This window comes from Podarcis gaigeae (assembly GCF_964106915.1).
Source record: "Podarcis gaigeae genome assembly, chromosome: 1".
In the NCBI taxonomy this organism is placed as follows: Eukaryota; Metazoa; Chordata; class Lepidosauria; order Squamata; family Lacertidae; genus Podarcis; species Podarcis gaigeae.
The window spans coordinates 78833020-78847386 of NC_139678.1; the positions used below are offsets into that span (position 1 = coordinate 78833020).

Sequence of the window (14367 nt, forward strand, 5' to 3'; positions counted from 1 at the left end):
TTTCTTCATGCTTCAGCACCCCAGCCAAAGTGATGAGTTGGTTGCACTTGAAGAGTTACACACCAATGCACACACCACAGCAGTATCTGCATCATCATCACGAAAAAGCAACTGCATAGTCATGCATGCTACTTGGGAGCCCGTCTTAGGCAGCCTAGCCTGCATGCTTGTCAAAAATACTGAGGGGGCGTGGAGAGAGAGAAACAACTGATTCCTGACTTTGCCCTCACTGCCATCCCCAAAGGAAAGTGCCTGCTTTCACTCAAGCAGATTAAAGAACAAGCTGCCTTAAAAAAAATGTTTTTATGGAAAGATTTTCATGGATAATAATAAAGGCACATATAACGTCTCTGTTTTCAGTTCATAGAGTCCTGCCTACAGATCAGTTACACTTGGTGTGAGGCATTGCTGTCATATAGGCTGTGTGAAGTTGGGCAGGGGGAGAAAGGGGGGGGGGTAATTATTTTTCCTTCTTTTGCATAGTTCATGGGCAGGGTTTTGTGCCATTGTCATGTGGATAGGTTCCTCATCAATTTGTTTATTAGTTTTTGTTGGTGGTGAGAGAGATGGAGAGCCCAAGGCATGGTTGGTTGCAGAACAAGTTGCCTTTTAAAGAGTAGGACTCAGCCCTTGTAGACATGCGGGGGGGGGGGGAGTGAGGTACGGAGAGCTCCCCCCCCCCAATTCATTTTATCCATTGTCAATTATCACAGGGCTCCACTTCTACTAGTCTCCCATATAAGCAGAATGCAAAGGGTTAGTAAGAGCATTAAAATACCTTCAGCCATTTAACAAAGTGACGAAGTCATAGGGATGGAATTAATGTCTGCAAGTCACTCTTGACTTCTTCTTTGCAAACAGAAAAGGACAATGCCAGCCAGTAACACTGCTTTAAACTACTTTCTACAGCTGCTGGTTTGCCATCAATACCTGTACTTGTGGCAAATGTCATCACAGTTCCAAAGAAACCAGAATGAATCCCCCACCCGTTTCGCCAGGAAGCAATAGCTGCCTGGGCTGTTTCTGAACTATAATGCAGCCAAAACCTAGATCAAGGTAATGACAAATAAAACGCCACTCCAACTTAATAATGAAAACTGCAGCTGATGTTGCAGCTAAATCCCATTAGCCACTGTATTCTTGCCAGCCTTTTATGTAGTTTAGGAAGCAAATCCTTTAAACAATTATATCTTTGGAAGAGGTAAAAATAAGGCAGCATGGGTGAAAGAATGGAACCTTTCAAGAGTCTTCTTGCACCCTGGTCCTTACGTGCACATGCTTGCTAGAAGTAAGTCCTACTTAATTTTACGTGGCTTCACTGTCAAGTAGCTGTGCATCCCACAATACATGAACTAGCAATATCAGGACACACCCACCCACCCTGTTGCAAAGCTAGAGGTGTCCTGATTTCTACTGTGTAGATATGTGGGGCTCTCATCCCTATCTGCCTTCATGGCTTCCCCTCTTGCAGCTAGCAATGGGAAAGCACCACCAGGACTCACAGGGTTGTTTAAGTGGATGAAAGCCCTCATGCTTACCTATGTTGGGTTTTGGGTTGTTTTTTTAAAAAAAAAAACCACATATATGGGATGGCTATTTCATTTATTCAGCCATATCTATGGAGATTATGAGACAGGAGGAGCTGGAGTTGGAAGAGCACTTGGAAGCTCTATTGCCAGAAGGGTGGGAGCTGGTGGTGACTCAGGGAATCATTCATAGGGCGGAGGACATTTGGCAGGGTGAATTGTAAGCGTGCCAGCAGATGCCACAATATGCACCGAGGAGCTCCTGGCATATAAGTCCTTTACCCAAAAGATCTTATTTGCTTTCTATCCTTTTCCATTTCAACCCATTGTACTTCCACTTCTGGATTGTCAAGTAATTGGTTTCACATGGCATGTCCCTGTCTGCAGAATGAAATATGTGAAATAGCCCAAGGAAATCCTTTTTGTTGTTGTTGCCTAAGGGCTGAACTACAAGTGACTATGAAATACAGTACATCTTTGCATCTAACTGCAGGTGGGTTTTTAGTTTCTTTTTCTTTTTTAAAAAATGCAGATTGCTCCAGTGGGGGTGGGAGTAACTTAACCCTTTTCTCACCATCTTCATTCCTTAGCAAATTTCCTCTTTTGAAGCGGATATTCCTCTTCTGAAGTGGATAATTCTAATCAAAATTATAGAGAAATTCTGCCGGGCTTCTCCAGCAGCAAAGTCGAGCTGGGGTGAGGAAGTAGAAATCTGTCACCTCATCAGTAATGTTATGCTACCCTCACACAAATTCTTTGAAACACTTCTGAAAATTCCCACATCCATGGTTGCCTTCATGAAAGTGGGGAGATAATGTAATGTATTTTTTTGCTCTAAAGCCCTCACTGAAACTCTTGCTGAGTGCTGTGGAACTTCAGAATCTTCAAACCTTGTTGCTCTGTTGGTGCACTGGCAAAAGCTGTTTAATGCTAACTTCTTATTTGCTGTGAAATTCTCACTGAATTACTTTGAACTACACGACCAAATCAGAAGACCGGTGTCACTTCCAGGCAGTGCCTTTCTTTTTTGGCAAAATAAGTAAATGAGGTGCTGGTTCCCACTTCTCGATAAAAGGCTGGTGGATGCCAGCACAAAATGGCTGCTCTAGGCAGGAAAACAGAGGTAACAGTACTCTGTACCAGAGAGTATATGGAGACATGGGAGCTCTTTGCCACACAAGCCTAATGAGTTGCAATTAGTGCTCCTTTGGTGTAATGCTCAGGACTGGGGAGATCCAGGGTTAAATTTCCACTCAGCCATAAAGCACATACCTCACAGGGTTGTTGTGAAGATAACCCAAGACAAAGGAGAACTATGTACACTGCCTTAAGCATCTTGGAGAAAAGGTGGAATATAAATGTAACAATCTTCTTCTTTGGCGATCACTCGTAGCTGAGTAAGATTGTCTTCCATAAACACTGTTTTCAAAAGTGAGTTCATAAGTGACTGTGGAGGCCAATTCTGGATCCATATGTCCTTCCATAGTAGGGACATAGGTTTCCGGGCAGGAGTTAATCAAGGTGAGACTTTAAAATGTAACAATAATACTTATACAATGACAGGTGCATATTTGCTGAAACATGTATCTTCCTTGAAAGTTGGTATGTATGTCCATAATATGCCAATCCTGCCTCCCCAACCCAAACCTTTTTCTTACTACTACCTACATGAAACAGTTTTTGGACTAAAATAAGACCAGGTTGTTGGACGCAGGTGGCGCTGTGGGTTAAAGCCTCAGCACCTAGGACTTGCCGTTCGAAAGGTCGGCGGTTCGAATCCCTGCAGCGGGGTGCGCTCCCGCTGCTCGGTCCCAGCGCCTGCCAACCTAGCAGTTCGAAAGCACCTCCGGGTGCAAGTAGATAAATAGGGACCGCTTACCAGCGGGAAGGTAAACGGCGTTTCCGTGTGCGGCTCTGGCTCGCCAGATGCAGCTTTGTCACGCTGGCCACGTGACCCGGAAGTGTCTCTGGACAGCGCTGGCCCCTGGCCTCTTAAGTGAGATGGGCGCACAACCCCAGAGTCTGTCAAGACTGGCCCATACGGGCAGGGGTACCTTTACCTTTACTTTAAGACCAGGTTGTTAGGTAGTTCCTAGTGCCATCTAGTGGACAGAATCATAATGAAATTGTTTGATGGTAACCCATACTTCACAGTGAGAAGGAATACTTTATACAGTGGTACCTCGAGTTAAGTACTTAATTCGTTCCGGAGGTCCATTCTTAACCTGAAACTGTTCTTAACCTGAGATACCACTTTAGCTAATGGGGCCTCCTGCTGCCGCCGCGCCACCAGAGCATGATTCCTGTTCTCATCCTGAAGCAAAGTTCTTAACCCAAGGTACTATTTCTGGGTTAGCGTAGTCTGTAACCTGAAGCGTATGTAACCTGAAGCGTATGTAACCCGAGGTACCACTGTACGTATATTGAAATAGACATTTGAAAATCTGTATAGGTTAGTTGTTAGTCATCCTCACAGAGGTACAATCCACAAAGTACCCTGGGAAGAGAGATGGATGGTTAAACCACTCTCTCTGTGAAGTGAATAGGGGTCTCTTAACAACTTTCAGGATCCCTAACACACCATAGGATTCCCAGGATTCTTTGTGCTGTCAATGTAAGGTGAATATGTGGCCTTAGTTGTTTTGTGATGCTTCCCCAATGCTATCACAATATCACCGTTCAGAGGGGCTATAGGCTTTTTATCACACAAATGGGTGGTCATATATGATACCGCTTTCAAATACTGTTTGCACCTGCAAATGTTTTGGAGTGGCATCATTTCCAATCAGTGCATAGTCTGTAAGTTCCTGCTGAAATCTCATAACTTTTCATACCACAAATGTTCATGGAGAGGTGGGGAGGGGTTGTCCTGCTTTTGTTGTGCTATAGCCACCCACCTCTGGGCAAACATAGGATTTAGTGGACATTGAGCTACTGAAGCAGCAGTAGCAGCATATCTTCTTCCCAGGTGTGATTCTTCTTTAAAACTGCTTGGTGAATATATTTTGAATTAAAAGGCCCTTTTCTGCAACTTTAACAGCCTGGGAACTAAAGTTGTTTTAAAATTGTTTTACATTTATTGTGAAATGCCTTCGAGGAAATTCTGTTTTCAAAAGGCAGGTCAAAAGTCCCTGAAAAATTAATCAGTCAATGTTCAGTGTACTGAACAACAAACTAAAGTTGAAACTATAACATTATTTTTCAGGGTAATATTATACTATTTTTCATGTTTAAACAATATCTTTTCGGTTGTTTAGCTTTTTATCATGGCTAAAATGAAATATTTTTATGTAAAAGAAGGCATTTAAAGGGGGAGGGAGGCATTATTGTAGACTGTTCATAGCAGGAATAAACACTGTTGCTTGCATTTAACCAGTTTGTTGAGGATTTAGGGAGACTAATATATAAACACTGTCACATTTTTCAGAACCGACACAGTTCCAAACACAGTTGCAGAAGGTTAAGCTTCTTGTCTACACTTCATGCAATCTGACCTCAGATTCCGTCAAAGGGGCCAGCTTTCAAATATATTTTTGTAGTAGGTGAACTGTTGTGAAGTGTTCAATGGACTTTGTCCTTATGCAAACGGAAACTGAACTGGTGGCATCAAGTTTGCCCCTGGTGTAATATGTCTGACTCCTGCAGTTTTGTGGAAGGAGCAGCTTTGACGCATTAAAGCTGAAAAGCATGACGCTGATAAAGATCCAAATACCAATACATAGTTTTGTAACCATTGGCTGTAAACATGTTTTGCAAATTATCAATAGGTGTGTACACAAAGAATTTACTGCAGTGCACTTTGTACACATTGGCTTTTTTCTTTTAAATGAAATCAGATGAACTTTGGATAAATGTCCACATTTCCCCAAATGTTTTTTAAATACTGTAAATATGGCAGCGGAGAAAATGAGCCAATCCCTCACTTGTTGCCTGCGTCATGGTCCTGAATACATTGTAAAGAAATGTAGTGATTCAAATATCAAGAGAAAAACTAACTTCCACTTTCATAAGAGCTATCAGTAGTTACTGATAGCTTTTTGGTTTGGTTTTTTGTTATTGAATGAAAGAGTTGAAGTGGACATGTATCCTTTACAATCTATTCTCAATGATCTGACAGATACCTTTTCACTTTATTTTGTACTTGTTCCCATTATCATATTTTCAACTTTTTACTTCACAGGCACGTGCACTGCCCCAAAGAAAATAAATAATAAATTGATGAAACAACACTAATATATCAGCCACATGATGATATGGAAGCATTAATCTGAGGTGTTTTTTTGTTTTGTTTTGTTTTTTAAGCTATCAGTATTACTAAAATTATCTCCAAGAAAACAGGTTGTGTGCTGGGACTGGAACTAGCTGGAACAATTGACCCTAAAATTATTTTTGTGATACAGAAAATCCATTTAAAAAGACAAATCATTCTAAATTATTTGTTTAATCTGAAATATCTGTTTAAGGATTAGCATTTGTCACTCTTTGATGCTAATGTATAACTTTGGATCCTAACATTCAGTAAGAAACTTGAGGATCAGCTTTTTTACCAGGTGACCCATGGATAGTTTCCAGACTATGTTCCGGGATTCCTTGGAAGTTTGCATCAGCATCATTATGGTGAGATCAGTAATGATTGACCTGCTTATCTTAAATAAAGCTTAGAGCTTGTTATCTACAATACAGTGGTGCCTCGGGCTAAGAACTTAATTCGTTCTGGAGGTTCGTTCTTAACCTGAAACTGTTCTTAACCTGAGGTACCACTTTAGCTAATGGGGCCTCCCGCTGCCGCCGCACCGCTGCTGCATGATTTCTGTTCTTATCCTGAAGCAAAGTTCTTAACCTGAGGTACTATTTCTGGGTTAGCGGAGTCTGTAACCTGAAGTGTCTGTAACCCGAGGTACCACTGTATGTATAAGCAGGATAGTGGTGGCGTGTTTTGACTACACTCTCCATTCTTGTGAGGTAACTGTGTCACCCAGCATGCCTGGCTGTGCCTTATATGAACCAAGTTTGCATTAATAGGGATGGCAGAGTAACTCAATTTAGTTTGCATTTAAAGGCAAAGTTAACCAAATTTGCATTTCCCAAAACAGGGTAGTAGTACTACTAGTAGTAATAATAATAATAATGAGAAGCCCCTCATCTGACTAGGTTGCCTCAGCCACATTAAAAACACAATAAAACATCAAACATCAAAAACTTCCCTGTACAGGGCTGCATTCAAATGTATTTTTAAAATCATATAGTTGTTTATTTGTTTGACATCTGATGGAAGGGCTTTCCACAGGGCAGGCACAGCCCGAGATCTGTGGCACTAAGTAACTCACTAAGACTGCGAACCTAACCTCAGTCACTAGAGAATAAATTCCATTAAGATCAAGGAGACATACTTTGAATAAGCAAGTGTAAGGCTTAGAGTATTTTTTTCGTTTGCTAGAGGATTAGTTCAAAAACATCTTGAGATGACTTACAATGCAAAAAATATATGTCATTATCCTCATTGTTTCATTTCTTGCCTACCCTTCACCAGAGGGTCCTAGGGTGGGGTAGAGCATAGGAAAACAAAACATAAAATGATTTAAAAAACAAACAAACCTATAACATCAAAACAAAACAATAATTCGATTATAATACAAAATATGCAGCAAGCACTGCATCCGATGCACACTTACCTAGGAGAATGCCCTGTTGGACACCTGCAGAGAATGGCACTCTGAAAATCTTCACTGGAGCGATCAGCCAAAAGTGCAGAGGCTGAGCTGCAGGCTAAAACTATGGCTAGTTGTTAATGGATGGATGAATTGTGGGGCAATGAAAGCCCTGGCAAATCCCAGGGGACTGAGCGAATATGGAATTACAATGCTCTGAGCTGAAGACCCATTGCCTGAAGAATGGGCATCATTTTAATATTCAGCCTGGAGAGCTTGAAATCAGATTCGATATAGTCCCTAAATCATAGCACGCACCCTTAACTTGGTTCTTGCGAGATACTTCATGCTGAGGAATCCTGGAGCAGAGCAACTGTGGACCAGTTCTGTCTTAACAAGGGTATCCTTCTAGCCGGAGATGCATATGGTACTGCTTTTCTCTAAACTTTGTGCCAGTACGCTATTGCACTGGAATGTAGCTTAGTATCATCTTTGTTTACAGCTGCACAAAATCTTCCCTATTGTGAGATAGCAGCATATCAAAAACAAGCATCTGATACTTAAAAGGGTTCTGCATTCCACTCAGTCTCTTCGCATGGCCTAATGAGGCAAATACTCTGAAAACTGGGGAAGCAGAACTAAGATGTTTGCTTATTTTGCACATTAGCGTGATCAGCTGCACATTTAGATAAAGTGCCATTTATGCTGGTGGAAGTCAGAGGGCTGGCATAAACTCAGGCTCTTGTCTGCAAAGAGTAAAAGCTCTGTTTATTTTTAGAATATGGCTGTTTCATTTTTGCTTAAACATCATGTCATATCAACTGAAGTGCTGTGCTGCAATGCACATAATTTCATGCTATAAAACTACCCAGTCCTCTAAGCAGATATTTCGTTAAGAAGCAACGTGAAGTAACTTTTACTGACTTTAAATGGCTGTGTGTTTAATTGCCCAAAAATTATCAAACAAAAAAGGGAGGAGGGCTAAAAATAGGGATGGGAATGATAGTTTTGACAAATCTTGTGGGTGGGTTGGTGGGTGCAGTCTCTCTGCCAAAACCCATCAGAAACTCTGCAGTGGATTTCAGAGTCCAGTATCAAATCTGTACTCTAGCCTAGACACCTCAATAGATTTTGGAAGGGATCCTAGGCTTTGCCATGCATGTATTAGATCTCCAGAACATTGGTGATTTTGTCTGCAGATGTGGGCTGAGTCTTTGTGTTCTGGAGACATTTCTGGGCTGCCTTAAGCTTTACCGGGCATGCTCTCCTCCAAAAGGATGCAATGATATTCCTATGCCTCATTTAAATTAGCCTGATGCACGAGGAAATAGGCTCCCATGCCTAAGATGGTTGTGTGGAATTGTTCTGACAAGCTACACTTGCTGAAATTCCCTCTTCACAAGATTCTCAAAGGTGCAAGAGCCCTATCTTGTCTTCCAGCTTCCCACTCTGGCACCAGAATAGCTAAAGCCTTTCTCCAAATGTGCCAAGAGACCCCGTGGACCTTTGGAAAGAGACCAGAAGCATTCACAATCCAGGAGGACTGTCAAGACAACGGTCTAATTCAGCACAGGCTTACTGCAGTGGCAGGAAGGTTTATAGCGGGAAACTGGAAACATCTGAAAGGGGCCTGATGTAGACAGTTGTGTGTTCTCTTAATTATGGGGAAATGTGGTTGAGTAGGGGACAAATTAAGCAAAGATAATTCCTCAAGTTTCTGGCAAAGCTTTGTTTTGTACATAAATGATGTTACTATTATCCTAACTGTTCCAGGCAGGGCAGCCAGTATTTGGAATGCTTGCCATCTCTTAAATAAGATTGGAAACTGTAGGTGGGGTCTTGGGCTAGCTACCTCTTGGAAAAACATGTATATTAGTGAGGGTGCAATAGTGACAAAAATAAATAACCTGTCATGTATGACATTTGCAAATAACTTGTACTTCCTTTCCTTATCCCTGTTCTCTGTTTTCTACATTAGTGTGTTTTTCCAATCCTCTTATTTATATGTATCTATTTTCTGCCTTTCCCACTCAGCTATGAGTTTGTATTGTAATTTTGTTTATACTGAAACTTAATAAAGAATTTTAAAAACAACAATTACACCATAGCAGTGTTAATTCTCTCTTAGCTACCGTGTCAAAATCAAGCCTGGATTTTGATGTGGATTAATGCAGACCCATCTTTTATTTTATTTTTAATGGCTCCTAGGGGTGACCGTAGGCATTTTGAGGGATCAGAAAGTCCCATTTCCCTTAGATTCTTGCCTTCCCATTCCAAACATCACCCCACTGTCAAATTCCATCTCCCCCACATTATTTTTCCTCCTCTCTCCCAAGTTCCTGGATTTTCTTGGCTGTTGTCTGTTTTGACTTTGGACCCTGCCCCATTGTAGCTGACACACTGTGTTTTCTCTGCTGTTTACGATAGCCAGGCCAGTTGGAAATCATCTGCAGGAACTGGGGGCGGGGGGGGGGGGCACATATTATATCCCTAATCCTTGTTTCCATGTAAGGGTGTGCACAGCTATGTGGCATGGCCTTGATAGCCTGTTGAACTTAGCTGTAGTGCCCATTGCAGTTTCACATTGCAATGTAGTATTTTTAATATCGTAACCAGGGCTGGAAAGTGGAGTAGAAACAGCAGCAGCAATGGCAGGAAATTTCAATCCGAAGTGAGGCAGTAGAAAAACTATGATAATAGACTAGGCAGGGGTATTGAACAAAGGTCTGCCAGAGTAATTTTATCTTGCTCAGATCTAAAGCATACCACTTGGAAGCCAGAGTGAAGCTTTGTCTGATATCGTCCTTAGGCTGTATTCTGGGGCTAATTGGTTGGAAGACTTGGATGTTTATAGGCCGTAACTGTGTTTCATAAATGCCTTGCCATGTTTTCACTACACTGTGACCTGGATGCTAATTTCTGATGTTACTGTAGGGCAAGCTGGCAAACATGTGCCCCTCTAGATGTTGTTGGACTCAAGGCTTCCAATAGCCCAAGCCAGCATGGTCAGTGGTGAGGGATTATGGGAGTTGTAAACCAGCCACATCTGGAGGGTCACAGGTTAGCCACCCCTGTTGAAAGGCAATGGGCCCATTATGGCAGAAATGGGAAGCTTGTGGCCCTCCATATGTCATTGGACCACAACCCATATCATCCTTGACCACTGGCCATGCTGGCAGGGAGTTATAGAAGCTGGAGCCCAACAACTGGAGCTTTCCAAGATGGCTCCTCTCCGCTGGCAATAGATCAACTCCTGCTCTAGGTGGATAGATTTGCGGGTGTTTGTTATGATCTGCTATTATGTGTTTATTTAAAGATCCATTTCCTCAAAAGTCCAAGGCAGCTAACAATCTAGAAACAACAAATAATATAAAAAGGAACAAGGAACACATTTTACAAAGGGCTGATTTAGGTCTTTTAATCTGTGGTGATAAATAGACATTGTTTATTTAGCCTGTCATTCTTTAGTGTGTGACAACGAGTTTTTAGAAAATCTCTACACGTCAATTGAATAAGACTGCTGCAAATCTAAACAGACTTACTAGGTTAGTGAGTCTACTTGACCCAGTGAGATTTACTGCTGAATAAACATGTATGGGACTGCACTACATAAGCAGTTAGTTGCCTTGATGCTATACTTCTTCAGTTTATTTTACAATGTAAACAAATAGATAAACCTCTGCAAAAAAAGAACTCTTACAACATGAGGAATTATAGATGAAGGGGAAAGGGATGAAAAGTGGAGCCCTAAGAAATATTTCTCCACTAGATGTCTCCACTACACAACATTTGTTAACAGGACTGAAAGAAGGCCCCTGGAGAAAAGAACATGAAATTGTGCAAGGGATAAAGGTTGGGTATGAGAAGAGCAAAAGGCAGCAATTGAGTCTTTCATCCATAAGCTGCCTAAGCAAAGGAGCTATGAGGACACCCAACGCAACTAAAACAGGGCAAAAAGCGAGAATGCTGGTTTGTCAATGTCATTGTTTAAGCTTATAGATTGTACTTCTGAGAGATGTTTTGTTGATAACTTGATGTCTGTGTCTTTAATGTAAGTTTCTTCTTCTGAGGCTAGAGCTTGAAATGTGGGTTTCTTGTTTTTAAACTGTGTCCACCCCCTGTAATTTATATTGCTTTATTTACACTGCATCACAGAGAAGGTGTTTGCCCCACACCCTGAGGGCCTAGTTTGTAGCACTGCTGAAGAGGTAGAATCATAGAATTGTAGAGTTGGAAGGGACCTTGAATGTCATTTAGTGCAATCATCCATGATGCAGGAATCTCACCTGAAGCATCCCTGACAGATGGCCAGCCAACCTCTGCTTAAAAAGAGGTTGGTGGGCAAAGTGTGATAGTTGCTGTGGGAAGTCTACAATTGTACGGTTTAGAATGTTTGCACAATCCTTTACAAGTCTAGTCAGAGGCAGCTCCCATGGAGGGGATAAGATTGCACCTTAAGAATATTTCTGTCAGACCCATGTTTTGTATGAAAACATGCGTTGGAAGGTCATCTGAAGTCTCTCATCAGCAACACCAACCTTCCACTTGTGCTAATGCTTCTGATACCTGAATCAGCCGCAAGAGAAAGGTGCTTTGATGGCTCTTGAACATGAAAAGGAATAATTTTGGCTGTGGCTTTCTAGATCTTTAGCTCTTTGGGTCTTGGAAGCAGCAAGGTGCATTGATTCATGTAAGTCAGAATTATTAAGTTTATTCATCACCCTTTTGCCTCATAAAAACACCCAAGGTGACGTGCATCTCAGTTAAAAAAATAAAACTTTTCACCAAAAAAATCATATCACTTTTTCAAACTCATATTGATGGAATGCTCATCTTAGACAGCTAATCCCTCACAGATGAAATGAAACATTTTATTTTTACTGCTTTCTTAGAACAAGCTCCAATCCAGCACCAGTGGTTGTTTGTTTTGTTTGTTTTGAGTGGGGAAAGGGAGAAATAGTCAGCCGATAGCTTTCAAAACAAAAGTAAATAATGGGAGATATATGTTCTGTCACTGGAGAAGGGGAGCACACAATCTTGAAAGAACATCTAAAAAGAAAAATACTGAAAGGTTCATGAAATGATGAGAACAACCCTTTGCTCCCCCCCCCATAACTTTTTTTTAAAGGCATCCCCACAAAGGCTATTGCCCTCCTTTTTCTTTTGCTCCAAAGATAGGCAACCTTGAATTCCTCTCCTAATTTGCAAAGTTCGTTCTCCTTTCACAACCAAATTTTGGAGACATTTATGGAAAATATCCTAAATGATCAAATCTGTCTTGGAAAAGAGACTGCATTTTGCCATGGGATTTCATCACAAACAGCAATCTGCTGGTGGGGCAGGGGGAAAGACTAAGTTGGTGGGGTACCCTTTGCAGCCTCGATGGCTGTATTCCCTCTGAGCAACCTTCTGAGGACCACAAGCCAGCAGGGGGCAGAGCCAGAGGCAAATGTGAGTGGAGTCACAAATGTAAACTTTTGTACAGGAAGCTCACATACCCCTCTCTGTCCTCCATCCAGCCATGTGAGAAGCATTATCAGAGCTCAGGGACACATTCCAGCCAGGCAAAAGCACTCAAGGAAGGTGAAAAGCCTGGCCAGTGAGGGGTGTGGCCTGTAGAATGTTCTGAGAGCCAGATAGAAAGGCCTGGAGGACCACATTTGAGTCCAAGGCCTGAGGTTCCCCATCATCCTAAGCCCCATCATCCTATTCACCACTCCCCGCCCTGCAAACTGGCTGTTTCAATTGATTCTGCAAAGAGGAAAACAGGCCTAGGGGTTCAAGGTACAAAATTGTAGCAGTTGCTGTAGTCCTACCAGAAGCCCTTATAATTTTTGGAAAACAGACAGTGGGGAGTCAAGTCTATTTTAAATGCACACATTTAATAGTTCTTTCAATATACAGATCCTGGAAACGTTGCAGTGGACTGGAAACACTTTTCAGAAAAAGAGATAACTTCCTTGTCAACATGGATGCTCTTGTTGGCAATCCTTCTCCGAGATACAGGGAAACCTTCTGAGATCTGAGTCAGATTTGGAATCTAGAAAGTCTTAACAAAAACAGGCACATCCATGAGAGAGACTGAATAGTTCCTGATGAAGGTCCCTCCATCAAACACCTGGGCCGTGTTGATGTCCTTCCACTTCTGACCTTCTCTGGGCAGGTAAATATCTCTTTGACGTTGCCCTTGTTCTGTTATTGGGGCAACAAGGACCTGAATTGAAAAAGGAAAGTTAGAGGCATTGGAACACAGAAGACTTCTTTATACTCAGACCATTGCTCCATCAAGCTCCTATCTGGAGGCATGAGGCATTGAACCTGGGATCTAATGGATGTGAAGCATGTCCTCTACCAGGGCTGTAGCTTTGCCCTTAGAGTATGTAGTCAGAACACTGATAATTTCCGCTCAGCCCCTCCTACGATCCTGCTCAGGGCTTCCCGGGACCAGGGTGCCACCCGCCTTGGCTACAGGGTGGCCGTTGCCCCACTGATAAAGTAAAGCTCACTTGAAACCAGCACACTATTGCCTGTTCTGATCATGACTTTGTATCATAATGGTGAAATTAATAAAGTTTGCTTTGACGCCATCTATTAAAATCCCACCCTTCTTCCCAAAAGATCCAAGGGCGGCAAACAACAAGTGATAAAACGATTAAAAAATCTTGAAAAGATGTTACGAACGTCTTTAAAACAATTCCAAGACTGATGCAAACTGGGCAAAGACTGATCTAAAGAGAGGTTCCAGGAAGATGAGGGCAGCCTTTTTTTGGTTTGTTTTAAAACGCTAAGTTCTAAGGAATTAGAGTGCACAAATGTTCATCTTTAGAGCACAATGGTTCTTTCCAAATTCATGAACGATTCTTTATGAGTGACGGACTTGAGTCTGAGCCCATACTTATTTTAACTGGAATTGCCAGGAGTTGTAAACACATTACGTTGTATTTTCAGAACTGAACTTTTATCACAAATTTGGATCCCAGCCGCTCAGCAGAAAGGCCTGATGTTCTTAGTCCAATCTTTGGTTTTGCATTAGCTGTATCGTAAGAAAAGATCTCTTCTTGTTAATGTAGGCCATATTTCTGCATTGCAAACTGTCCGATTCAATTTTAGAGATTCCCCCCGCTGCCCCATTTAAGTGATTTTCTGGGAGGAGATATGTGATGATATCTTATAAGTGCAGATTCCACTTGTCA

At 41.8% G+C, this 14367-nt stretch overlaps 1 protein-coding gene across 3 annotated transcripts in view; it reads right to left on the minus strand.

The window, feature by feature from the left end:
- Window positions 1-13037: 13037 nt before the first annotated feature.
- Window positions 13038-14367, minus strand: part of LOC310852807 (SITS-binding protein-like) — a 33273-nt gene continuing 31943 nt past the window's right edge. For all 3 annotated transcript variants that reach the window (XM_083756861.1, XM_083756860.1, XM_083756859.1), the window contains one exon: window positions 13038-13388. In XM_083756861.1, the coding sequence (XP_083612987.1) occupies window positions 13215-13388 (174 nt within the window). In that variant the 3' untranslated portion in view covers window positions 13038-13214. The remainder of the gene's footprint in view (window positions 13389-14367) is intronic.